The sequence below is a fragment of the Filicampus tigris genome, chromosome 1 (genome assembly GCF_054856515.1).
Source record: "Filicampus tigris isolate MCC_2025a chromosome 1, RoL_Ftig_1.0, whole genome shotgun sequence".
Lineage (NCBI taxonomy): Eukaryota > Metazoa > Chordata > Actinopteri > Syngnathiformes > Syngnathidae > Filicampus > Filicampus tigris.
This window is the reverse complement of record NC_141217.1, coordinates 2,299,029-2,326,585: the sequence shown is the minus strand read 5'-3', so window position 1 is coordinate 2,326,585 and position 27,557 is coordinate 2,299,029. Positions and strand designations below refer to the sequence as shown.

General features: G+C 43.8%; 1 protein-coding gene across 1 annotated transcript; it reads right to left on the bottom strand.

Moving 5' to 3' along the window:
* Nucleotides 1-3,183: 3,183 nt before the first annotated feature.
* LOC147152466 (uncharacterized) lies at nt 3,184-27,555 on the bottom strand. Its single transcript, XM_086048148.1, has 6 exons — nt 27,145-27,555; nt 18,418-18,635; nt 12,010-12,178; nt 8,929-9,024; nt 8,339-8,822; nt 3,184-4,872 (listed from the first exon to the last, which is right to left on the bottom strand). The coding sequence occupies exons 1-6, from the start codon at nt 27,169-27,171 to the stop codon at nt 3,965-3,967; spliced, it is 1,902 nt and encodes a 633-aa protein (XP_085904274.1). The 5' UTR covers nt 27,172-27,555; the 3' UTR covers nt 3,184-3,964.
* Nucleotides 27,556-27,557: the final 2 nt, after the last annotated feature.

Below are 27,557 nucleotides of genomic sequence, written 5' to 3'. Positions count from 1 at the left end.
GGTAATAGCCAATAGCAGAGCAGCCATAAGAATGTTGCGTTCAGGAAACTCCGGAGCTGCAAGTAACAACCCATACTGTATTTTTACCTTTCGTAACTTGAAATTTATTTCGTAACAAGAGGCAATATTTTCCTGTTGAGGCGTTTCGAATGAAGAGACGTTCATAAGTAGAGGTACCACTGTACACGAGGCATCCATCCGTTATCTGAGCCTCTTTGTCCTCACGAGGGCTGCGGGCATGCTGGAGCCTATCCCAGCCGTCTTCGGCCTTGAATATGAGTAATTTCACCAAGACTTAACAGAAAACCACAACCATAAAGGTTTATATGGAAATAAATACACATACATAAAATATTAGAGTCAAACAAATATTGAAAGTGTTTGATCCTATTGAAAACAGGAGCATTCACTCTCACACACATACATAGTCAACGCAGTCCTCTCCAAGAAACTCCCGTGAACAAGCACACACGGGGTGTCAGCCGTCAGCAAAACGGGCGTCAGTCAGTGACGGCCTGAAACGTCCATCGGTACTTGACCCAGTTAGTGACAATTACGCTGATGGACGAAAACCACTTCCGTTCGTCTGTCTTTTATTTATTTTTTGTTTTCAGTCTATCGTCAATCATCAGCAAAATGTGCGTCCGTCACTGATAGACTTGTCTGTCCGTCTAACGGAATGCCCACCTCTGCAAAGCACAATACGGACCACGCGGTGGAACCGCAGACCTGGAGAAAGACACGAGCTGCGATAGGTGCTCAGCCCCAGAAAAAGGGGAAATGTCCTGCTTTCAAACGTACCTGTAAAAAGTGCAATAAAAGAGAACATTGGACACAAGTATGTCAGATTAATGCAGTGAATGACGTCATCTAGAGCATAGGATAATTTCAGTTTTTGGTTGAAGTCAGCAAGGAGGATAACTCAGATAAATGGACTGTCAACACTTGAAATAGAAAATGCGCCACGCAACTTTAAAATTGATACAGGGGCCGATGTGACTGTTATAAATGAAAATACTCTGGACTCTCGACGCCATTGAAAACAACATTTCGACGAGAAGAGCAGGCATTGGGGAGCCTTCTTGCCCCTGTGGGACATTTGCTGCTCGGTAAACCTTCCATCCTTGGCAGAAGTGGAGAATGGTGTACCTGTCAATACTGTCCGTTGAGGATGTGGAAGACATCAATATTGTTGGACTTCCGACAACAGGTATCCTGCTATTTGGAATTAGCAGTTTCCTGATCTATGACAAAATTCAGTGACGGGAGCAGCTTCATTGGAAGGGAACAGGCTGCCGATCTTTCTGGATGGTGTGGGGCAGATGATCAGCACTCAGACTCTTGCAATGATCAAACTCAATCACAAAGTGGATGCGGTTTGGAGTTTCTTTGCAAAGTGGAAAAGAACTGAGAAGAGGTTGGCACGTGGCCTTGAAAAATTTTGGATTCGGCTAATTGACGCCACTGAGAGTCACAAGCTGAAAGACTTTCATGGCTGGCTGAAATTGTTGCTCCTGCTCCCAAAACATCTGTTTTCTGTTCTTTTTCCCTGGAAGAAGAATAGGCTTGGATGCTAGCATCCCTATCAGCCGCTCACCCCTTCCCGGGTCGGAGACTGATAAGCCAAGGAAGTCTCCACGAACAAGACGATAAGCTTGGCAAAGCAGCTGTGGGCGCCCTCACGCACACACACATCCCTATTATCACCATCTTCGCTGGATTCCTATTTTCCCCCGTGATCAGCTCAGAACCTGAGCTGCGGAGCGCTCGAATGGACTGAGTTGCTTGTTGGACCTGGTGCGTCGCGAAGAGTATTTATTTTTTTATTTACTCTATGTAGAACTACAAAAAAAATAATAATAAGAGTATAAAAAAACCTTTAAAAAACTAAACAAAAAAACCCCAGCATCAGCAAGTTTTGTAAGTTAAGATTGGCAATGAGAAAAATTAAAAGTGCCTCTACTTTGAGCAGCTGAAAAATGTGCGTCCGGCCAAGTGAAAATTTTTGGGGCAGTCTCCGTGGTTCGGGAAGAACTTCCAAATCTCGTGATTCTCAGCTTTGCTATTGTTTTTGTTTTATTGTTTTGTGTTTTTGTTTTAATGAGGTGCAAAATGCAAATTTTGACCTGCAACCTGCGATGTGAAACCTCTTATCTTGAGCCTTGGAAATTGTATTAATTTTAGGCGGAAGGGAGGGATTTGTTTGGGGTGGGAAATTGATTACCTTTTCAATGTAGGGATAGACCGTTGACACCCCAATCCCCCACCCCTGTAAATAAAGTCATTGTTTTGAGCAGGTGTCACCAACCTTTTTGAAATTGAGAACTACTTCTTTGATACTGATTAGTGTCAAGGTCTTTGATGCACACTTCTGAAATAACAAATTGGCTCAGATTACTTTTTTTAAATTATACTATTATTAACAATTAATTATATTCATTTATATAATTGCCCATGGGCACCATATTTGTGACCCCTGGTGTAGAGACTGCACTTGGTATTTACTTGAGTGGTCTTTGTGAGATATCAAAATTGGCTTGATAATCCAAAACATTTCAGTGTGATTAGTATGTAAAAAAAAAAAAAAAGAACGAAGAAATCAGATATTTGGAAGGGTTCAAATATTTTTTCACTGCACTGTAACTGTCCATCCAGAAATTTTACTGCCACATACCCTCACTCAGGTCATGGATGAGCTGGAGCCTATCCTAACTATCTTTGATCAAGAGACAGATTACACACTGGACTGGCCGCCAGACCCTTGCAGACATTGTATTTGGATCGTCTGTAAAAAATGATAAGCTGTTGTTTGCTCACCAACCAAAATCCTAATGTTATACTATTACAGCAGCTAAGTGAAAAAGGCTCACTATAGGCTCATTGTTTCTTTTGAATCATCATAATTATAGAGAGCTAACAGTGTTGATCTATTGCTCTGTGAATGTGTATGCTATGATAGCTTAGCTGTTTGATTTTTATTTTTTGGCATGGGTCCCTTGTGCGGTTTTGATAGTGAAGCAAAACATTGAAAGCCAAATTAACTTAGCAACCATAACTTATATCAGTGATTCTCAACCAGTGTGCTGTGGCACATTAGTGTGCTGTGAAAGATCATCAAGTGCGTCGCAGGAAATGATCCAATGTCAATTAATATGACAAAAAATATATATTTTCTCATTTTAAATAAATGTTTTGTTTATTTCTCAACCACATATAGTAACAGGCAAAACAATAAAATGTTCTTTCTCCAGATGACAGAAGGTACATAATGACCGTGTATAGCCACTTTTTGCGAATTGTTTTGTTAAGTGGGGTGTTATGTGATTTTCTCTGATGTGCAATATGTGCCTTGGCTCAATAAAGGTGGAGAAACACTGACTTATGTAACCGAGGGACTGGAGGAAGACTTAGAGGTACAATCCGCTGGTGTCGGGCTGAAACCTTCCATGTCCATATTTGGTAAATGTAATAATTTTTCACAATTTTTTGGGATTAGTCAGTCCCCACGTGTATGTCATTTTATTTTTTACAAATTATTGACTAATCTCAAGTGTTGAAAATGGCTTGTTCTCGTTGAAGATGCAATGTTAATGACTCAAGAAACAAGTCATTTTTTGGGGGGTTTCCCTTAATAGTGATGGCTTTGGAGGTACGAGTATTCTGCCTGAAGCCAGTGAATCAATATACTAATGCTGCTAGTTGTTTGCTACTAATAAAATTATCTATCTCTGTTTATGCTAAGCTAACAACAGTCTTTTGATTGATAGTTGGGTGGTTCTTTTAGCAAGAAAATAAGCCAAGGTGGACCTGAAGTGGCAACAGGTGGCTCATGTTCTCTTGTGGTCCACAGGTAGTGTCAACAACAACACCTGACTTCTATTGATTATGAGACAACAAACAAACAAAGAACGTAAAGTGGAAAGATGTGTCAGCGTAGCCTTATCAGGTGTAAGGCTCCACTCCCTCAGACCGTAGTAACAGATAGCAGAGGGCTGGGACACAGTTGAGAGTCCACCTCCACTCGGGTCCCATGGGTGAGTAGTTCCTCTACTGTTGTCCAATCATCAAGCAGCTTGCTGTTCCTCAGTCGGTTCTGCTTCCTGTGGCTCAACTCCAGAACCATCCGGGACGACAGCGAGCTCTGACCGCCACCTGTCGCAGCCTCTTCGCCAATGCGTCGCTCTCTGTGTTGCCGAGACAGCACTAGGTGACGTCTCCTCTCAGCCCGGTTGCAGTATCGGCCAGCCCAGGACCCGACAAACCCCAGGTGGTCACCCGGTCGCTCCAATTCCCCACGCACCTCCTCGTCGGTGGTGACCTCACTGCGTTCCTTCGCCAGCCTATAAGCTCTGGCCCGGAGCAGCTGATTCCTGACAGACTTCTGATTGGACTGCCGACATTGGGGGGAGGGCGGTGAGCTGGGCTTCCGGTGTGCTCCCAGGGTGTTGTAATATGGACCAGCAGAAGCTTTTGGGATTCTGGCTTGATTTCCCAGAGTCTGAAACGCACGCCAGTCTGCTGGACCACAAGAAACCAAACCATGACTCCTTGGGTCATCTTCTCTACTGCTGCTTGCACTCTGGCCGGTCCTGGTTGTGTTATGGTGACTGATCAGGCTGGTTCTATCCATGCTGAGGTGAGCATGATAACTGGCCAGCGTGTTGTTGGTTGAATGCGGGTGGCTACTCTGGATCTTCTTCGTGACCGGGTTTGATTCAATATTCATTGGGTGACTTGCCCTGCGGTGCCGCTGGGCCTCACTCAAATCCATTACAGTCTGACTGCGTCCCGGGACCTCGATGGTACGGCCCCCTCTTGCTTGGCGCTGCTCAAGCCACAGCGCCCTCCGCTGGCAGGGCTCCGTACGGCAACCTGGAGGCAGATAAAATCTATCAGCCTGGTTCTGGCTCTTGGACAGTGCCAATCGCCTGTAGTGGAACTGGAGAGCAAAGCCTTATTTTTCTCCAAGCAGTAAGGTTTAGTTTAGTTCGGTGTGCATTTTTCTAGCTTTTCAATTGTGAAGAATTCCAAAAGCATCTGACCTCTACCGTCTGTTTGGGGTTTGTCAAGAAAAAAATGGTTGGCTGTGATGATGATTTGAGTCACTTGTTTTTAAATCATATTATAGTTCATGGAGATGACTTTGCCTAAATATGGTGGAACCGCACTTGCTGATTTTGGATATTCCGGATCTTATACTTTAATGTAGTGCCTGGTGCAAATGGGTTTCAGACCAGTTTGTGAATCTTTTCTGTATCTGCTGAGATGCTAAATTGACTTGTTACTAGATGTATTTGTGTTTTTTATATGATGACAATAATACCACTGGAAATTCTAAAGTTCTAAAGTAACACCTGCCAACCTGCCAAATGCCGGTTAAAATTCATTTAGCCAAAGATATAGAAGCCAAATATGGGTCAAATGTTTGCATGTGCTACTTGTCTCGAGCACTGTGTGACGCTGTCACTAGAGTATGTAAGAAAGGAGCATTTGCGTGCGGCAGAATTTGTTTTTAGACGCTATGTGTTTTATGGAGATGTTATTTCTTGGAAAGTGACAGATAAACTTCGTATTTCAGCAAATGGCTTATGGACTCTCTATTGATGGACACAATCATATATCAAGCATACAGCCTCCACCGCGTCAGACCAAGCCAAACCAACAACACTTCACTAGCCCAGTGTTAGACTGGCTATTATACCATGTCTTGATAAAAACTTAGCAGCCGGTTTGGCCAGTGATGCATGAGCCAATTGTGTCAGTCAGATAGCGTTGGGCATTGAGTCTCGAGAATCATTTGGAGATGGGACTATTCTCCTGGAATCGTTTGCATTTTGCATTTCAAAGCAACTCTGCAACTGTAACAATAGAAACAGACAACAAACAATATTTGGCTCTTCGGAAGCCAGAATAATGTGTTTGCTGCTAAACTGAACTGGGTTACCAAATTGCTGTCATTTTGTCTGTTTCGCAGGTTAGCCTGTCAGTCTAGTGTACACTCATTTACACTCGTGTCAATTTATTTTCATGAGTTTAAAAAAAAATAAAGCTCTGTAGTGAAAGTAAAAAACATCAACATATATTGAAGTTCATAAATTTGATATTGAAACGGGTTAAAAATTACCCTGTGATAAATTCATAGTAAAGTTAAAAAAAAAGTGCAAAGTTAGAAATAAAGACATAAATCTATGGACAAGTTCAGATAAGTTCATCCAAAAATGACTGGTTAACATCTAGGCAAGGGCTGTTTCATTTAACACTAAAACAATTCATCAGTGTAAGAAAAGATATGTGAAGCGAAAAAACCCAGCTAGGTAAAACCAGTGTAGTACCTGTACGAGTTCAATGAACCAAGCTTCATGAATGCGTTCATATTTTGGGTGAACGTGAAATGAAGGTAGTGTATTTCTGCCGGATGAACGTTTTTGCAAACGCGCTCATTCTGGCGCCTGTGAACGACAGTTCATTTTTGTCTCGAGAGTGCCAGGTTTTTTTATGGCCTTCTCAAACCACACGACTTTTTTGTCGTCCACTGTCAGACTACCAGATGAATATTGTTCTGTGTCTTGGACCGGGCGAGACGTCACACTACAAATCTGTCACTGACCAGACCCCGCCAAATCTTCGCATGCGTCCATCAAGATTCAGTCCAATGGTGCAAGTCCTTTGGGGAAATGGGGCAAGCAAGTCATGTCGACGGAGGCATTATGCGCATGTGCGTTTGTTCTCGTTCAGAAAAGGAAAAACAAAAAGAAAAAAAAGATTATGGACCTGCATTTGTCAATGCTGAAGAACCAATCGAAGGACGATGTAGGACATGTCACACTATGCGGCAAGATGAACAGAAATTCTGGCATGCCAGACTTTGGTCGTTGTGGCTGTGAAGTGTCCCAGAGACTACTGGTGATCGTTGAGTATGTCACACTACATGACTACGATGCGTCAAGGTTAAGAGACACGACGTTTGTCTGCGACACGTCTGTCAAGATTGGGCTTCATTCGTGTAGTGCAACGTAAGCATTAGTCTTCCAGGAGAAAACCTGGCATAACACACGGTAAACGAGCCTTCATATGTAGGGGGTAAACACCTTATTTGGCAAGCCAAGCCAGTATGGAGCCTCACGAGGCTGCATGTCTCATCAAAATGAAAAGCACAATGGTAGCTTTGGGTGGGGAAAAAAAGAGTCCGTGGTGGTTACCTCACTCTGAAGTAGCGAAGGGCAGTAGAGACGGTATATTCAATATAAAAGATATTTTATATTGACAGCATATCGTGGTAATGCATGTTGATTATGTTCCCTTCCGTGTGCTCTACTCAGTGTGACAGAAATGCCATAAATGTATGGCCAGCCCCAAGAGAAAGTAGAAAAAGACCTCCATGAAATAAAGTATGTTTAAGTCGTTATGAACGCATAACCTCGCTGCTTTCCGCTGTTCGCATTTGGGAATGCTTGTTGCCTAAAAAAATGAGCATTTAAGCAACACATTTTTCCTCATGAGATTGTAGGGTGAAACCTAACGGTGTCTACTAGTGTAGACTGAATGGGTGGCAACAATGGGGAAATGCCAGTATTTTGAGGGTAATGGCTAGTTGTAATGTAAAATAAATAAATAAAGAACAAAAAAACGAGTTCATTTTTGGAATGATGGACTTAAATATTTTATATGAACTATGAACTGAACATTGTAACAAATGTACTGGGTCCTTTAGTTAGGTGTTGCTAACTAGTGATGTCATAGGCTGGCGCCTATTTGTAGGTTGCCGCCCTGACTTCCCGCCAGTTGGTAGCCAGACTTCGAAGGAGATGGACGTATGTTTGCCGTCCCACTGTTTTTGCTGGTCAACCATTTTTTGTGACGCAAGGTGAAGTGCGGATGAATCTGCTTTGTCATGTGTGATTTAGCGGACCTGCTACTGGGGTTGTTTTTGTGTGTGTGAATAAACGACGGGCTTTTTTTGATATCCCAGCATTGGCGTGGATGTGTAATTTTTTTTGCCTCGTCTTTTTCCTCTTCACCGCACCAACCCGAACCGTTACAACATGTTCTTTAAAAGAATTTGTGAACTGAACTTTGAATTCTACAACGTGTAGAAAATTAACTTTACCAACACTGCAGGTAATAAGCAAACCATCCATGATTTTTCAAAATGTTGGCTTGACTAGTGGGCCTATTGAATGATGAATGATTGGCCCAATACAGCTGTATCAAAGGGTGAAAAAACAACAATCTACAATAACAATGTAGTTATTTTGGTACCCTTGACAACCTTTCATACTAAACAAGACAGGCAAGATAAAGGAGACTGATTGGAGTGCTATGATGAAGGTCCACTAACCAGAAGAGGGTGAAGGCGGCGAGCGGTTTCGGGGCAAAGTGGGACTCCTCTCGGCTCGGTGGAAGTGCACCGTGGTGGTTGTGCTGTTGGCCACCGTGCAGCAGGATGACTGCTGTGCCCGCGCATGACTCAAGGGCATTGTCTCAGGGATGGACTCCAGATCCCAGCGGCCTCTCTGTTCGTGAGGAGAGTGGCCTGAGCGTAGGTGATGGGCATGTCCATGGATGTTGTGGAGACACCTGTGCTCGCCAGTGCTAACACTGTGGAAACCCGAGTCGCTGGGTTCCGAAGAAACCAGAGACTCTGAGGAAGAGGAGGAGCCCCGTGAGGAGGGGGTGTGGCCCGGTAGCGACGACATGGCATCGGTCTCAGCTTCGGAGAGCGGTACCCGGTGATGTGGGCTGTCTGGGCCGCAGCCCAGTCTGCTGTCCAGCTCATTGAGGGGAATGTAGCCCAGGGGACGCCAGGCGGGGCAGTAGTTGGACTGCAAGTAAGAAATCAATAACATTAGTATACGACAACAAAATGTTTTTCTCCTTGTTTGTCAAAATGGGTTATTGGTTGAAAATGATTCTTAGAGGAGGTAAAACCTGTCTTGAGTAATTCTTATTCTCCATTTCTCCAGAGCTGTAACAGCCAAGCAGACAACTCTCGGAATTGGGCTGATACGCCGACATTACTGGAGCCTGGACCAACACAGAAGTACAATTTTGGATGATATTTTAAAACATTTAAGGCCATGTTGAAGACAAGTCATGATTCTTTTTGACAGACATGAAGAGCTCACTGTTATCTTAATAACATGCTTAGCTCAAAAAAAAAAAACTAAAACTAAAAATGTTTAAGGCACCTGTCCTGTCTCATGCAAATGAACCACTGCTCACCCCAACTCCCTCTACTAGTCAAGTCAAATTTATTTATACAGCCCTTAATTACAAAGGAGTCTCGAAGCGCTTCACATGACCACAGTTGACAAATATTAACAATATCCCCTGATGTAACCTCACAGGAAGGTAAGGAAAAACAAAAACATCTGTGGCAAAATAAGAAATCTTGACAAGGTGCTACAGATGGAGGAATCCCCCTACCAGGATGACCAGGTTACAATGGATACAGAGTGGGTAACATTTAACACAATATGATGCTATACAATGGAGTAGTGTTAAGAGTCCATTTAACAAGATGAAGCGCTGCAAAAAGACACCTTCGTAGAAGTGGGTCTTCTTCAATATCCGGGCCCAGTTGGTCAATGCAAAAATCTCCATAGCAGTGCCTCAGAGGGGGTGGTCCAGCTCAGATCTGGTCCACCATCCGGCGTCTCAGAAAAGGAAAGCACCATTAACACTGTATAAAGTGTGGATGGGGTGCTGATGACCACGGATGTTGCGGGTTGGTGGGGAGAATATTTTGAAGACCTCCTCAATTCCACCGACACGCTTTCCACTGAGGAAGCAGAGCTTGGAGACTCTGAGGTGGGCTCTCCTATCTCTGGGGTTGAAGTAACAGAAGTAGTTAAAAAGCTCATTGGTGGCAAAACCCCGGGATGAGATCCTCTCAGAATTCATAAAGGCTCTGGATGTTGTGGCGCTGTCATGGTTAACACATCCCTACAACATCGCGTGGACATCGGGGACAGTGCCTCTGGATCGGCAGACTGGGGTGGTGATCCCCCTTTTTAAGAAGAGGGACCGGAGGGTGTCTTCCAATTATAGGGGAATCACACTCCTCAGATTCCTTGGTAATGTCTATTCAGGGGTGCTGGAGAGGAGGGTCTATCGGGAGATTGAATCCCAGATTCAGGAGGAAGATTTTGGTTTTCGTCCCGGCCGTGGAACTGTGGACCAGCTCTACATCCTCAGCATGGTCCTCGAGGGTGCATGGGAGTTCGCCCAACCAGTCTACATGTGTTACTCCCTCGGGGAGTTCTGTTGCGGGTGCTTCGGGAGTAGTAGGGAGCCCCCTGATAAGGACTGTTCGGTCTGTGTACCACCGATGTCAGAGTTTGGTCCGCATTGCCGGCACTAAATCGGATTCGTTTCCGGTGAGGGTTGGACCCCGCCAAGGCTTCCCTTTGTCACCGATTCTGTTCATAACTTTGATGGACAGAATTTCTCGGCGCAGCCGAGGTGTCAAAGGGGTCCGGTTTGGTGGCCTCATTATTGCATCTCTGTTTTTTGCGGATGATGTGGTGCTATTGGCTTCTTCAAGCCGCGATCTCCAACCCTCACTGGAGCAGTTCGCAGCTGAGTGTGAAGCAGTCGGGATGAAAATCCGGGCTCTCCCTTAGAGATAAGGTGAGAAGTTGAGGGACTCAGTCGGGCCGCTACTCCTCCACATTGAGGGGAGCCAGTTGAGGTGGCTCGAGCATCGGGATTAGGAGGCCTCCTGGACGCCTCCCTGGTGAGGTGTTCCAGGCATGTCCCACTGGCAGGAGGCCCCGAGGATGACCCAGAACACACTGGAAAGACTATGTCTCCCGGCTTGACTGGGAACGCCTTGGGATCCCTCCTGAAGAGCTGGAAGACATGGCTGGGGAGAGAGAAGTCTGGGCTTCACTGCTAAAGCTACTACCTCCGCGACCCGACCTCGGATAAGCGGCAGATAATGGATTGATGAATGGATAAAAAAAAGCATTATAGGAATAAAATAATGTTTTATGATTAAAATGTGATTTAAAAAATTAAAAGCTAGTGAGAATATATATTTTTAACGAGTACATTTAAAGTAAAATATTTTATATGCCTGAGGCTGCGCAACTTTGCGCATGGAAAAGTCACCCCCCCAACTCCATTGGATCATCAGATTTTGAGAATTGACTGATTTTCAACTCAAAGGTCCAGTCAACAGGGTGATCACCACTAGCCCTCATCATCACTAGCCCTGTATGTACAGTGTGTACGGAAAGTATTCACACCCTATGAAATGTTTCACTTTCTGTCATTGCAGCCGTTTGCCAAAATCCAAAAAGCATTTTATTTCTCCTTAATGTACACTCAGCACCCCATCTTGACAGAAAAAAAAGAAATGTAGACATTTTTGCAAATCTATGAAAAAATAAAAACTGAAATATCATACGGTCATAAGTATTCATACCCTTTGCAGTGACCTTCATATTTAACTCACAAGCTGGCCATTTCTTCCGATCCCCCTTGAGATGGTTCTGCTCCTTTATTGGAGTCCAACTATGTTTAATTAAACTGATTGGACTTGATTAGGAAAGATCAACATAAGATCTTACAGCTCACAGTGACGGATGTAAGGACGGAAGCTCTTTAAAAGGACGAGGATGGACGGGGTCCGGGATGATTATTTTTATGAATAAGGACGGAGGGACGAGGACAGAAGGGTACCCAGGTCGCGGACGGAGGATGTACTGGCAAAAAGGGTAAAGTGCCCATCTCTGGTAAAGTCCCTCCCTCATCTGACGCTGGCTGCTGGTTGGTCATTCGCAAAGATTCACGAGTGAGTGACAGGCTCAGCATTTCAGTTTACGCTCCCAGCCAACATGCCCGTGGTTGAGCTCAAAGTAGCTGAGAACGCTTCAGGAAGTGATTCGTTCAGTCACATTCACTCAAACGATTTGTTCTTGAAACATACGCGAACGACACAGCATATGTACTAAAAAGTCACTTTTACATTACAGTGTGTGTTCCCTTGAATTAATTGCTCACCTGGTAGTCCAGGCGGTCCAGATGGTCCAAGCTGTAGGAGACACTTGGCAGGTAGTTGGTGGTGTGATGCTGGGTGCTGGAACCTCTGGACTGGAAACCATTGGTTGAATAGATGTCAGGTGACATCATCAAGGTGTTACTGGTGGTATACTCATTGTCATATACGTGTCTGTGAGGAGACAGTCATTAAAAATGAACATTAATCTGTAACAAGGCTGTTTGGTATCTATCTATCTATCTATCCATCCATCCATCCATCCATCCATCCATGGAGGGGTCAGAAACGTAGTTTGGCTGTGGGCCAAATCAAACAAAAAAAACAATCTTATTGCAGGCCAAAATTACATTTTCATCAGGCAAACCTACTGTAATAAACGTCCATCCGTCCATCCATCCATCTATCTATCTATAGATATATATGATTATTCACCTCATGAGTACCAATGACCAAATTGTTGTGCCTTCTGAGGACCTTTGTGAAAATGAAGTTGAACATGCTACAAGTACAAGTAGTACTAGCTACTTTCTCCTTTGTACTTTTTCTAACATTTAGTATTTGTTTTGCATCACACTATAAACCGTTTTGCACTACTGACAATTGCGGGCTTGCGTCAAAAAGACGTCACAAGTCAAGATGGCGGGCAAGTCGGTGAAAACAAACTCTCCGTTCATTGAAAAGCATTGAATTTTGGGTCGTTGTCATTTGATTTGTGATTTTTTTTTCTGCTACATTTATATAGATAATGATGCAAACTGGTTAAAACCTAAAATATGTATGAAAGAAAACAGTCCATTTATCACACTCGAGAAGGATTCTGACCACTTTAAGAAGTGCTCACTACAAAGCACTGCGGTCTTGGTTAGCGTCCATTCCGAACTGTCCAGTTCCACTCTCTTCACTCCATTTACCCAATTTCTCTGACGTTCAGGGTCCACACAGTAACATGTAATGATAATTTAGTTTCCATCATGTTATGGTTGGATGATCCAACTGCACAAAAACATCCAGGCATGGTTTTCTGCAAGCTTTATATGCTAGTCACAGGCAAAAGCAATACAATACGGTGGGTTGTTTTCACCGACAAAGCGTGCTGCATTGTGAAATGGAATGTTCGGAATTGTCAATTTACAGTATTTTTCCATGATTGTTTGAGTGATACACAGCCCATAATTTGGAATAAGATCCTGCAAGAAAAAACAGCCAAAGCTTGTTGGAACAATATCAGTGAGAAAGTGGGGTGGGATTCAATAAAATATCCTTCTTCCCACTCCTCTTCAGGCAGTATTATTTGCCCTTTTGTATGTGAAACACTTCCTTGTCAATTATGATATGAAATAAGATATGTAAATGCTTACGTCTTTGTCTGTGATTGTAAAATTCTTTTGCCCAAAATAACTGGTGACATACTGTACATACATTTTTGCTATGACATTTGTTTAGCATAGAGCAGCGGTCAGAAACGTAGTTTGGCCGTGGGCCAAATCAAACAAAAAAAACAATCTTATTGCAGGCCGAAATTACATTTTCATCAGGCAAACCTGCTGTAACAATATCAAAAGCTCATGGTTTGGTTTTATCGCGGTATTGATATCACTGTATGACATTTATTGCAATATTGTGTGAAAGCTCACTGTATTGCAGTAAGCCTCACTGTACTGTCACTCATGGTTCATCCACTAATTTGACAATATTTGTGTTGCGTAGTTGTCTTTAACGTCCTCCCAAATGAATGATGTAATATATGCTCCAGTGTAATTTATTGGGCAAACCACCCTAAGTGCAACACTGTGTATATTTATTTACCCAAAAAGTAAAAAAAAAAAATACAGAAAAAAGTCAAAAATAGTATTTACGAAAACACTGGGGTTCAGCTATAACCATGTTCAGTTGATTGCAAATGTGCAAACCTCTCCTACTTACTCTTGTGTAGTGCCCTTAACCTCAGTAGACTTTACGCACATTCCTCGAACATGTACAACATCTCTTATATATGCTTAGCTCCTCTCCTTGGGCATCACATAGTACAATTAGACATTTATTTATTTTATTTCAGCACAGAGGCATTTTAATCGTATTTAGCTCATAACATAAATTTATGTGTATTGTCACACATTGTCTACTACCAAGTAATGAACAAATGTGTTATTTAATAAAACAAAAACTTTCACCTGACTGCTGACACGTGTAAAAAAAACACCCAAAGCCTTATTTAAACGGCTCGTAAGCTACACCCATGTTTGGACTACCTACATGGTGCGTCGTTTGTCGCATGCAGCATCTCGTAACTTGTGAGTGTGAGTGTGTGTGTGTCATTGTACGCTTCAAACTACAGTAAAACAACTATCGGTAAGTGTGCACCCTCTGCTGCTCTACTGAAACTGTAAAGGAAGTAGGATTGATGTGATGCCTGGTGTGTAGATTAAACTCAGGTGGAAGTCAAGGGTTGAGTGTGGAAATGTAATGTCTGTGCGTGGTGTGCACTAGACTCATTGTTGCCATGTTTCCCAGTCCTTACTGACGGAAGCACTCCGTCACACTATCCTCCTCCTCACGGAGATTGACTATGTGCGGCCACCTGGACAGATAGTCCGCTACTACATTTGTCTTGCCCGCCTGATGCTGGATGTTAAACTTGAGTGGTTCTAAAGAGAGATCCCTCCTAGTAAGGTGGCTGTTGTTCTCCTTCCTGCTGTGGATCCAGGTGAGGACTCGGTGGTCAGTTTCCAGAGTTTCCAAAACTCCCATCCGAGCATTTAGTAGCACAAGATTCTCAAGGCCCACTTGATGGCCAAACCCTCTTTCTGCACCGTGGAATACCTGGTTTCCCGTGGCTGAAGTTTGTGGCTCAGGTAAAGAATTGGAATGAAGGAGCGAACTTCCTTCTTGGTTTGAGGTCAATTGCAGTTCTTGATAGCATCCATTGAGGATGCACCTCTCCTCGTCCCAACTGCTAACCTTGTCTCCTGCCGTGTCCATTCACATTTAGAGGGCTTAGTGTTAATCCAGCCTTCTGGAGCTTCCACAGCACCACAGACAGGTGCTGCAGATGTTCTTCCTAGGTGTTGATGAACATCACTACATCCTCAAGGTAGGCTGCGCTGAACCGGTCACCACCTTGGAGCACTTTGTCCATTAGTCTATGGAAGGTTGCTGGTGCTGGTGGCCGAATGGCATGACAGTTAACTGAAAAAGTCCTGCTGGCATTAAGAATGCTGTGTAAGGAGGGCTTGACTCCTCTAGAGGCACTAGAGCCACTATCCTTTGCACAGGTCAGGGTGATAATAAATATAGCTGTTCCAATCTCCTCCTCAATCCTGGGCATTGGATACGCACCAAAATTGGAGATAGCATTGAGCTTCCGCAAATCAAAACAGATCCGAAGAGAACCATCTTTTTTGGAGATGATAACCACATAACTGCACCACTCTGAATTGGAAGGCTCAATTACTCCAAGTCCCAGCATTTCCTCTGTCTTTTGGGCCAATTTTTCCACCAAGTGTTAAGGAATTCGTTAGGGATGTTTACGAATTGTGGACGTCCATCTTTAAGCCGAATGATGTGTTCAAAAAGAGACTTAATATTAATATTGAACACTGATCCAGGGAAGGTGTCGGTGCTAGGCTTATTGGATCTTGAAACTTGGGTGGGGTTAAATGGAACAGTCCTAAAATGGTTCAGGTTCTATTTAGAGGAAAGGAATTACTTTGGGACCATTGGAAATGGTCTGCTCCTTGCCTGAAGGCCAGAAAAAATGGCCGTGTGGCCCTGATGAAGCTCTGAGACCTCAGAGGGTCTGAGCCACGAGAACCCTACCAAGATCTTGGTTTCCTCCTTCCAGCTGCCTCCATTTTCCTTATTTATTTTCTTTGTCTCCAAACAAGTCGAAGTTCCATACACCTGCTCATCATGTGAGACTCCGCTCTCGAAACCTACGTAAGTGCAGACTTTGCAGCTCACAAGGGCTTCAGTTTTGAGCATACAAAATTGTAGTGAATGCTAGGAAACTTTGTGTATTTTTCGTATAGTCTGCCACAGCACAGTTATCATTACCGCCTTCTCACGGTTTTCATTTAGACATCCCATTTCTCCCTTACACCCCATTCTTTCTTATATTTGCTTTTTTTCCCTTCATTATTCATTTAGCCTTGCTGTAGAAGAGGATCTTGTAGCATGTTTCAGTAGCTGTAATTTATAAACACTGTCCATATACAGAGGTCCAGTGTGAATTGTGAGTGCTTGGTTCAAAGTATTAACCTCTATTTTGGTTAAAAAAAAAATAACAACTCGAAACTTATTTTATTGTAGTCCCCTTCATATTTCAAGACTGATTTAATTAGGTTTCTCATCAATTACCCTCTCTCCAATCCAAAATTTGATGTGGTGCCCCTAAAGGGTGAGCCGGAGTAATGCAGTCATGTCTCCCGGTCGCTATTACAAAATACCTACACTCTCACGAGTGACCCCTACTATTGCTACAATATAAACAAAAGCAATCAAATACTGTAGTTCAATAAGAGCACTGTAGACGCGTGTGTGCGTATGTGTGTGTCAGCGTTCGTGTGTGGGGGTGTGTTTGCGTGTGTGTGTGCCTGCTTGTGAGTGCCGACTCCCACAGAAGCGAACAAGTTGAGACGGTAGAGGGATGTTGATGTATGTAAACAAACATGCATGCAAATGACCATTGATAAAGTCCCAAGAAACTAACGTGTCCATTTTTTCTCATCGAACAATAAATTGATTTTGTGACTTGAAGACATCTTCAAACACCAAAATAGAAACAAAAGATTAAAAATATCACTCACCATTCCAACAAATACAGTAACGACACAGTGCAGTGTCACAGCGTTTGTTATCCATCCATCCATTTTCTGAACCACTTCAATGTTAGCATATAGCTGGGCCATAGCTCGACTTTGTTTATGTTACTTCTATCGCCTATCAGACACGACAACAATCCAAAGAGGTCCCACTGACTTGGCAATTTCATCCGCGATGTGAAAGTGCGGTGATGCTCGGATGCCCTGGTTTGTTTACGTTGCCTTCCACCACCTACGGCACCTGCCAGACCCGACAACAATTCACAGACGTCCCGTGAATCGCAGGCGATCTTGTCTGCAATGTCTAAAGTGCAGTGAAAAGTTGTGGAAACCCATCAATTTGTCCACACGATTATAACATCCAGCAACAAAGGTAGAGTAGTGTTAAAAGGCATCGGTTGTCATCATTTTCCTGCAGCCCCAGAAAGATGCCACCCCCGAGGTGGTATGATGGCTATTGGGTCAGGTGACTGCGCACCATGCGCTTGTGATTTTTTTTTTTTTTACCCCAAGTTTCAAGCAATAAACATTGCTTTATGTGACCAGTTGGGGGTGCTAGGCCAACCGGCAAGTACCCGTTTGCCCCAAGGAATGACACACAATAAGATACAGAGGATCAGCAATCTGTTTCTTCTTTTATTTATTTTAGCCCAATGTGAAAATATTTTGGTAAAACCAGTCTTGGTTTTAAGGAAAGAGGGCACTGTTGGGCGCCGTAGGAGTCACTTGCCCGGTCTCTTGAATGCCACCTTCCCCCACTCAATGGGTACTGCTTCCCTTTTGGGTCTTGACAGTCCGGCCGCCAACCATGCGCAGTGCCACGTTGTGTTCAAAGCCTGCGGTTATGGCTTCACAGCAACCGTCGGCATTAAAACTCGTCACACCACGACATGCACTTAAAAAGGGAAAGCAACGAGTTCAAGTGAGGAACAATTTGCAATCTGTATGTATAAGATGCTTTAAAAGATTTTTCTAAAACTCCACTTTAAATTTTTATCCAGTTTAAAATGATAATGTAGGAGAAACGGTCGGAGTCCATCAATCGGTCCAGCAAGGGGGTTTCGACCCTTCGATCTTCCCTCTGTGTCTAACTTAGCTCGTCGAGTGCTTGGTTCGCAGTCCAAAAATCACGCTCTTCCGTTGACAGTGCAGTGCAATGCAGTGCACAGTCCCTTGGCCCAGGGTGTACACCTGTGTCTGGTTGGGGTTAATCGTTGCTAATCAGTGTGTCAATTATGGGTCAGGACTAGGGCCGAGTAACCTGGCGACACTTTACAGTTGAGGAGACTTCAGCTGGTACGTAAGTTAGTGTATTTAATGTGTGTTTCAATATCGGCTGAAATATCACCCTATTGCAGTATCGGACCGATACAAGTAATGTCAATTTTTATTCACTGTACATTCTGGTAATTTTTGTAAGCTACTTTTGGTTACTCTTCTTTGCTTTTGAATGTTGTTAACTGTTGTGTTTATAACCACTTGTAAGTGTTGTGTCTTTGCTTGCGTGGAGCACATTGACTTGTCTTGTGTATGAACTGTGCTATATAAATAAAGCCGGCTTGCCTAAAGTGCATGCTACATACAACATACCCAGTGTTGTATCTGCCTTTTCCCTCCGCGACCTCCACCAGTCCCATGTCTCTCAGTGCTTCCCAGTGCCTTTCCGAGGGGGTTCTGTGCTCCACGCGCCTCCTCCGGTGGCTCCGCCCCATTTTGCCCTCCACCTGCATGCCAATTGGCTGTCCATACTGGTCCACGAAGCACTGCTGCTCATCACCACGGTGTCTGTGGCGGGTGGGTTGTCGAGCCTGGCAAGAGGGGCGACACATAACAAAGGCTCAAAAACACACTGGAAAATACCTTTACAGTCAACCAAAGTCAGAAGGAAAAAAAGCTACACAATTACAACAAAGTGACTGCCGTCAATGCTAGATGATCTACCTCGCTCTCGGAGAGGACACACCGGTTGGCATGGCAGAACAAAATGTTCTCTGAGATGAACAGAAAGAATTAGTTCATTGAAACGTACCTGCACAGTTGCCTGGAAACAAGATATGTATCTTGTTGGCATTAGCTGCTATATGCTGCACGACCCTCATTCCAACTTGGTCGACTAAGTGCGTCACTCGCTGTACAACATCCTCACATTTTCATAATCACGTTTTGGCAGTAAAATGAATAGAACTGAGATATTAGTAGAAATCTACACAGAATACTATCTTTGTCTATATGTCAAAGATGCATATTAACTCTGCAGGGGGGTAGATAATGACAGTATTTAAGAGTAAGAAACACCTGCATAACAGTGTTGTTGTTCAAATATTTGAATATAAAGATAAACTATTTTCTCATAATTGAATGAAAGATTGTAGATCTGATGCAAAGCTCGATTGACATTTTGTTCAGGATTAGGTTACATCTATAAAATATCTAATTCAAACCAATTTAACATATTTACAAATACGAAAAAGTGGGTGTGTCAACTGTCGCAGCTTTCGTGGCAACATTTTGTTTCATGAGTCTCTGTGATGCTTCTGTTGCCACGGTGACAACTGCAGTCAACAAACCAAAAGCTGAGACGGTAATGAGGCTCACAGGATGTAGGTCAGAAGCACTCGTTCACCCCGCCTGACTCTTTATGCTCACTATGCAATGCCTTAGGCACACACAAGCAGAGTCATGCGCCGATGCACGTTGACGGAAAGACAAATTGATTCAAGTGTCGCTTCGTCCTCGATGTAGCTTTCACTTGTTTGTTTCCACTTTGCTCTCAAATATATTGCCCTCTCACTTGTCACTTTCTCAATATATATGATCGCGCAATATTGCCTCACTATCCATACATCAATTTTCTTCATCTTTATGTGACGGGACACACCTCCCAAGTATTCATGTAGTCAGAAGGTAAGTCTTTTTTATCTTTGTTTTGTTCTTGTCTTATTTTTTCACTTTCATGAGGGTTAATCATGTTCAAATGTTATTTTGGTTTGCAGACTCCTTCCTGGTACATGGAAGAAGTTGAACAGGTGAGCAGTGGCAACATAATTGCTTTATCTAGATCAAATCATCAAAATGAAATGGCTTCTCCTACAAAAGGTTTAAATTGCCACTTGACGTCTTCAGGTCTAAATTGAACCATTTGTTGATAAACTCTGCAGTGGATAATAGCAGGAGAAATCATGCATGTGATGGTGAAGAAATGCTTGATAAAACATTGCATAAGCGAGTGATTATGTTGTCGAGGTGGAGGAGGAGAAGGAGGAGGAGGATGAATCACTCGCTTTTCTCCTTTTTTGGACACAACACTGCTTATTTTATTTATGGTGAGGTATTGTTTTGGATGAATGGAAGTTACACTTCCTGGTTTTGTGTTGTGTTGTCAAATAAACATCAAATGAGGCCTGTCATGTCACAATGTGACACAATGACTCATTAAACAACCAGCTTTACATTGTGTGCGACACACAAAGTAGGAAAGCATACAGCACAATATATGCACAAAGACACCACAATAATAAACACTATTGCCGTGTGTCTAGTTTAAAGATCAATATCATCCACTCCAAACATGCTATGATATCCGTCATGTGGATGAACACAAAAACAAAAAAACACCAGGCTAACCATTTATTAACCTCTGATGTAAACCACCACAACAAACATACATGCTTGAAATCCTGCATCTTATTCTTAATGAACACAGAGCCATTTCTGTTAACTACAACTATAAACATGATAATCAAAGTTTAATGAGGTCCACCCTACTCTATAAACATCATGTTAAAAAAAAGATAATGGGATGGTCCAGCCGGGATGGTCCATTTTTCAATAACAAGCTCAATTTACGTTTTTTTTTTGTTGTTGTTTTTTTAAACAGGAAAATGACATTAGTTTGCATTTTCAATTTGATCAATTTGTTTGGGAAAAATCAATACAAAACTAACCATCTTAAAACTGCCTACATGAACTGAGGCCACACCGCCCTCCCTCCCCTCCCTTCATGTCTTGGTGGGAGTCACCACGCCAATCACAATTTGCCCATTCAAAGTCAAGGTAAATATCATATATATCAATAAAAATATCTTGCTTATAATGTCACAATAATGGGGACCAACAGGCCCCAAAATGTATATGGACATCTCTACTCCAAGTCTTTGGTTTCAAGTATCTGTCGATACAGAGTCCCGATCCAATACATTAACTCATTCTGTACCAGGCGTTTTCAGACCCATTGTGAAATTACATATAAATATGTCATTGGGATAGAATGAGTTAAGAAAAAAAAGAGCGTGTATCCGGTTTTGCTCAAATTAACCCTTAGCTGGACCAACGATTAGCTGGACTAAAATCCACCTCCGCCCTTGCTTAGTCCGTCCCTTTTTGAAAACTTGTCACCCCACCGTCTTCCGTCCCCAAAATGGACATCCGTCCGAGACGGAGCGACAGACAGTTCTGTCCCCGGGAGGGACTGCCCAGCTCTGCAAACACCACAATCTTCTTTACTTCTTCTTTTTTAGGCACAAACACAATCATTCACACTCGCATTTTATCGAGTGGGAAGTGAACCCACGCTGCACCACCACTCAACCGGAGCCACAGAAAGACCACATTTTTTTCATGGTTGAAAATGAAGTCAGACAATATATTAAAATGATTGTACACTCCACAAATAGGAAAGCACTCAAGATTTTGTATTTATGAGAGCGCTATAATATTTTTGTAGAGTATGTTTCTTTTCCTGTTTGCTTCACACTGGCTGTTATTTTGATGTGTCATTCTGTGTTCTTGAATAAAGCATTTTAAATAAAGAAATACCTTTTTTTTAAATAAATACTTGTACAGTTACCTAGGTAACAGAGTGGGGCCAGCTATGGTTATATGATTTGGCTGCGATATGGGCTTTATGTGGCCAACTTGTGGTAACCAGATGTGGATCACAAAAGGACCGTAATTCATTGAGGTATGTGGGCCAAGCGCAGGTGGGTTTTGCTACTTATTTTGCTATCTGGGCTTCTTCCGTGGACGTCAGTCGACCTTTAACGCAACAAATGTGGCATGGTGTCTTAATGGTGTGTGCGTGTGCGTGTGTGTGTGTAATGATGATATAATACAATCCTTACATCTGTAATGTAAAATAATACTGTGTAGGGGGAAAAAAAATGAAACTGTATTTAAGTGTGGGAGAAGACTGCTATACATATGGCCCAGAGTTCTAAATTGATTTCTGGGCCAGATACTTGACTCAACAACTGGCCCACATCTTTGTTTGCTAGAGTCAAGACAGTGCCTCCTTACCCGGTCCTGGGCCATGTTCGGTTCACATGCCGTATGCCAGTGCCGACTGACTACCACCTGTGCCAGCTTCATGCCAGATCTTTCCCAAAGGCCTTTGCTATGTGGGTACAGTCACTACAGATGTGATTACCGGTACTTTCTTTCATGACTTGATGCTCAGTCGTGAAGAAAACACTTCCTACCTGGTTTCCGACACAGAGTGTCAGTTTACCGCCCATGCTTTCCCTGTCTTTCTAAGAGAGAGAAATAAAGCACCTACATTCTAGCGCAGGGGTCTCCAAATCCGGTCCTCGTGCACCCCTATCCAGCCTGTGTTATATGTAACCCTGTTCCAACACACCTGATTCAAGTGATCAGCTCATCTGTAAGTTTTGAATAAGCCCGATGACGATCCTGATTATTTGAATCAGGTGTGTTGGAAGAGGGTTACATATCAAACAGGCTGGATATGGGCTAAAGGGCCAGAGTTGGAGACCCCTTTTCTAGTGGCTATTATTCTAAAGCAAATTGTGCTACTGAATGATTCAACCGAGTGCGGAAAGAGTGGATACAGGCAAACAAGCAGTGACAGAGTTTGTAATGACCTATCGTGCTACAACACAAGCGACAATAGTAGCTTGTCCGTTTGACTTGCTGAGAAGCAGGAAGATGTGCACAAAGATGAATGTTCGTCCCATCCTATGTAGTGGGTGGTCAACTGGTTAGCACGTCCGCTTCACAGTGCAGAGGTCGTGGGTTCGAATCTGGCCCCGGCCTTCCTGTGTGGGGTTTGCATGTTCTCCCCGTGCCTGCGTGGGTTTTCTCCGGGTACTCTGGTTTCCTCCCACATTCCAAAAACTTGCATGGTAGGTTGATTGGACACTCTAAATTGCCCCTAGGTGTGATTTTTGTATTCATCCCGAACCGTTTTGGTGCGGGCTTCACGGTTCGGTACACACAGTCATACGCCAAATACTTCTGATGGGGAAAAAAAAAAAAAAAAAGGCAACGCCTGATGCTGCATTCATGCTACGTCACACCAACTGCATTGGGAGCGTTTCTGGTGGCGCGTTTCAATTGCGGGCGGGGTGGTGCGAATGATGCGTTTGGAGCGGTGGGATGCGGAGCGAAGCACCGGAAATCCGTCCATTCGCCCCATTTGTCATGTATTAAACAAGTCATCTGTTTTGCCATTCTGCCTCGCGGCAGCCAATCAGCATCGGTTATACTACGTCAGACACAACCAAACAGCGTCCTGTTCACTCGGCGGCTTTTTTTTTCTTTTTTTCTTTACAGTTCTTGAGCTTTACCAAGACGATGTTTAAAAATGCTCCCAACAAAAAACAAAAAAAACCTTATATAACAACATATATATATATATATATATATATATATATATATATATATATATATATATATATATATATATATATATATATATATATATATATATATATATTTATATAAAACATAATATACAAACTCAAGGGGGGATCATAGCATTTCCAAGCAAAAAGTATCGGTATCGTATCGGTATCGGCCGATACTACCCTGTATTTACTTGGTATCGGATCGATACCAAAACTCCCAGTATTGCCCACCCCTAGGACTTAGCCGATTCTGACTTTGGGTCGCGTCAGTTCTATGGCCAGGCGTCGGCCAAATGAGCCGGCCAGGCCGCCCCGGGCAGGATCACCGACCCCTTGAAGGGCAACTGCTGCCACCGCGGTGTCCAACGGCCGCTGCAGTTGTGGAGATAAGTGGGAAGGGCCCGGCTCACGCCCAGAGTCGCCGCTGCTGCCCACGCTTGCCGGCCGGGACAAAGCGAGCCGAGGAGCTGAGCGCGAGTGGGGACGAGCTAACGTGCTAGTTCTACGCAGCTTTGGTGGCAGGAGTCCAAGGCTGCGCGCCATGCGCGCACACATTTTTTTAATCGGTCGTACTTCATTTGGAGCTCTTCCGCGCGGCTAACTAGGAATCGAAACTTAGCACCGATATTCTAAAATCTGGACGGTTGCAGGAGAACCGAAATGATGGAACCGATTCCACTCAATTCCGGGTTTTCGGTGCCCAACCCTAAGGGGGACACAGCCATGCATGTGTCTGCCGAGCAATTCATCCTCATCGTCAATATTTTGAAGCAGACGTAACGCCACCTCTACTCTAAAACTTTTTTTTAAAGATACATGTATAGATCATGGCGACCAGCAGCCTTTATCAATGCAGCAGCTGGTTGCTATGGAAACCTTAATCACACGATCAAAATTGACGGCGTCAAAAGGGGGGTTAGATTAACTTCGAAAATAACGCGCTAAATTGACAGCCCTAATATATAAATAAATCCAAAGGTCCAAAGGGGTGAACCCCAACATACAGCTGTCAGGACGGAGGCAATAAGTATGCCCGCACATGCTCCGCGCTTCCCACCGTGAGCAACTCCAGAGTGGAACAGAGTCCAACCCCTCGCAGCAGGACTGCTACCAGAGCCCAAGCTGTGTGTGACGGTGAGTCTGACCATGTCTAGTCAGAACATCTCTGCCTTGCACACCAGGTGGGCTCCTTCCACATCAGAGAGGTGACACTCAATGTCCCAAGAGCTAGCTTCTGTAGCCGGTGAATCCACATTGCCTTTTCTGGCTGTGCCCCATGGGTGCAGGCCCACCCACCAGGCACTAGCCAACAAGCCCCACCTCCAGGCCTGACTCCAGAGAGGCGACCCTGTGATCCGTGTGCGGGCAAGGGAAAATGAAGTCCATTCATCTCAATCATTATTAGGGGCCATATGAACCGTACATTGCCCGGTCCTTCACCAAGTATCTGTTTGCCATGGGTGACAACTTAGCCCCGAGGATCACTGGGACAGGCAAAACCCTCCCTCGCGGTAAGGTGACGGCTCATGGAAGGAAAGAACAAAAGGTATCCCGCCTACTCCTGCCTAAAGACAGCTGGTATAGGCTCCAGCATGAGCGCGACCCTTGTGAAGATAAGCTGCGCAGATATGGATGGATCGATGGATATTTAATTGTTGGTTGAGGTAAGCCTTCAAACTGGTAGAGAAAGTCAAGATTCACCTGGGGAAAAAGTTTAATAGAAAGTCTTATGCAAATGTAAAAATATACCTGACATATTATGACAACTTGTTCAAACATTTTGCATGTGAAGACGTATATGATTAACTGATACCTAAATGTTGGACAGAAGGAATGGGCAACTTAAATGCTAGAGGGGGCTACAAATTTTCATCAGTGCTACACGGGGGCCACACAGGACCACGCACTTCCTAATCCATTGTATGACAAAAATGCTATTTTAAATATGGACAAAATATGTGGATATGTGAAAAATATGTGCTCTCAATACGTTTAATTTTTGAAAATGTACAACAAAGGGTTTGAAGCAAAACTAAATAAATAAATAGATTTCCAGTGCAAAGGGCTCTCCTGCATAAGAAAAAAATACCATTCAAGAACAGCACAAAACTGCTGAACACAAAAAACAACTCGCTCAAAAGTGTAATATTATTGAGGTACTATGTTTGTCCTGAATATCAAAACATATCTGCAAAAAAATTATTAGGCCTACTCAGGTTGTAATATAGGGCAGTGTGAGCGCATCTATGACATGTCTGCTATCTAGTGGTGATTGGTGGTATTATATACTTAAAACTACATTTGACGCCTGAATGATCGGAGTTCGGAAATTGCAGATTCACATTTTTTTTGGTCTATTTTTTCAATATTCATGAGTTTTCCCATTTTATTTGGGATTTGTTCCCCTCTCATTTCCCCATGTTTTTCATGGAAAAGAGGCCACTCAAAGTGTGGTTGTGGGCCGCCAGTCGCTCATCCCTGTTGTAAAGACTATTCAAGAGTGATCAATTATCAGAGCTGGGCATTCCGTCTATGTGACGAATGATGGGTAAACATTTTAAAAAGACGGACTAAGCTTAGTCAGAAGCCCATGTATTTAATCCGTCTTTCATCTGTAGTCCGTTTTTAGTCTATTTTCCACGGCGAGGCTTTGATGGGCGTGGCGAGCGTGGCAAGAGACAATAGTAAGTTGTTGTTGCTTGGGGGACAGATTTGAGTGAGGGACCAGGCTGTGAACAGGCTTCCATGTCGCAGAGAGTCAGCGTGCGTCAGTCTTTCTGTTCAAATATCGGCCAGCGGGGGGTGGGGTGCTATTGAAGTTTGCAGTCGGAGTTGCTGACGGAAGCCCGTTTAAAAACAGAGGCAGACCGGCCTATAGGCGGGTACTATTCCCACCACCTAACCTCCTCCCCAAAAAAGGCGAATGTCGGACGACGGGAGGGTACCCATACTGCAGATGGATGACAAATAATGGATGCTCAATTTTTGGTAAAATGACCAACTCAACCAATTATAATACACTTTGATCAACATCCATCCATCCATTATCGATACCCAGCTGTCAATGTTTGTCAATGTAGAAAGGTCAATGTAGGCGGGGGACACACCGAATTGGGTACCAGCCAATCGCAGGGCACACAGAGACAAACTAACATTCACACTCGCAATGACACCTAGGGGCAACTTAGAGTGTCCAATCAACCTACCATGCATGTTTTTGGAATGTGGGAGGAAACCAGAGTACCCGGAGAAAACCCACGCAGGCACGGGAGGAACATGCAAACTCCACACAGGAAGGCCGGGCCCAGATTCGAACACACGACCTCTGCACTGTGAGGCGGACTTGCGAACCAGTCGACCACCGTGCCGCCTTTGATCAACATGACAAAAGCAAAAGCATAGTAAACAGCTCCGAATTATACATGATCATTTGCATGGACGTACCAAAGCATTTGCAACTTTTTTCGCAACAAGTTTTGAGAATTTAAATGCTGATCTGAGAAAGGTGCGAAAGCGATTGAGAAAAAGGCTTCCTCAGATGTTGTCATAGCATGTGACCACCACCAGTTTCTGGACAATATTTGGAACCTTGTTTCCACGGTAACCACAAATTCACAAGTATCCAACGAAATGTGCCTCCTAGCTGATATTCTCCCTGGAATAGGTCACTCACCTTGGTCCGAGTGAGGTGACACCCCATGCTGGCAGCAGGCCAGGTCTTACGAAGTGTCAGGATGGCGAGGAGGAAGAGAAGGAGGAGGAAGGGGAGCAGGAGGAGGAGGAGGAAGCGGGCCGGGAGAGGAATGTCAGGAAGAAGAATCCACGATGTCGGACGCTCAGTCTTGCTCCTCCGGGTGGGAAAAAGCCGTTGGCATGATGGTGCCGCGTGCAAGGCATTCCATCGCAGGAAGCACAGATGAAACGATGAAGAGGTTCCTCCTCCTCCTTCGTCTCTCCACTTCTCCCTTTGCCTCTGACCGGCATCCAATCACAAAGCCCAGATGGTAGCTGTATGCTGTGATTGGCCAAGAGCAGCGTTGCTGTAAACATCCATTCAGGCTTTTCTCTCTATCCTTCGCCGCTCAT

What these genes read in the sequence shown, in the direction of transcription:
- LOC147152466 (XM_086048148.1), bottom strand. Translation starts at nt 27,171, where the DNA reads ATGGGGTGTCACCTCACTCGGACCAAG. An exon ending in GTCACCTCACTCGGACCAAG is followed by an intron (nt 18,636 to 27,144) that starts GTGAGTGACCTA and finishes CCCTCTTGCCAG; the next exon opens with GCTCGACAACCCACCCGCCA. An exon ending in TGGACCGCCTGGACTACCAG is followed by an intron (nt 9,025 to 12,009) that starts GTGAGCAATTAA and finishes GTGTTGGTCCAG; the next exon opens with GCTCCAGTAATGTCGGCGTA.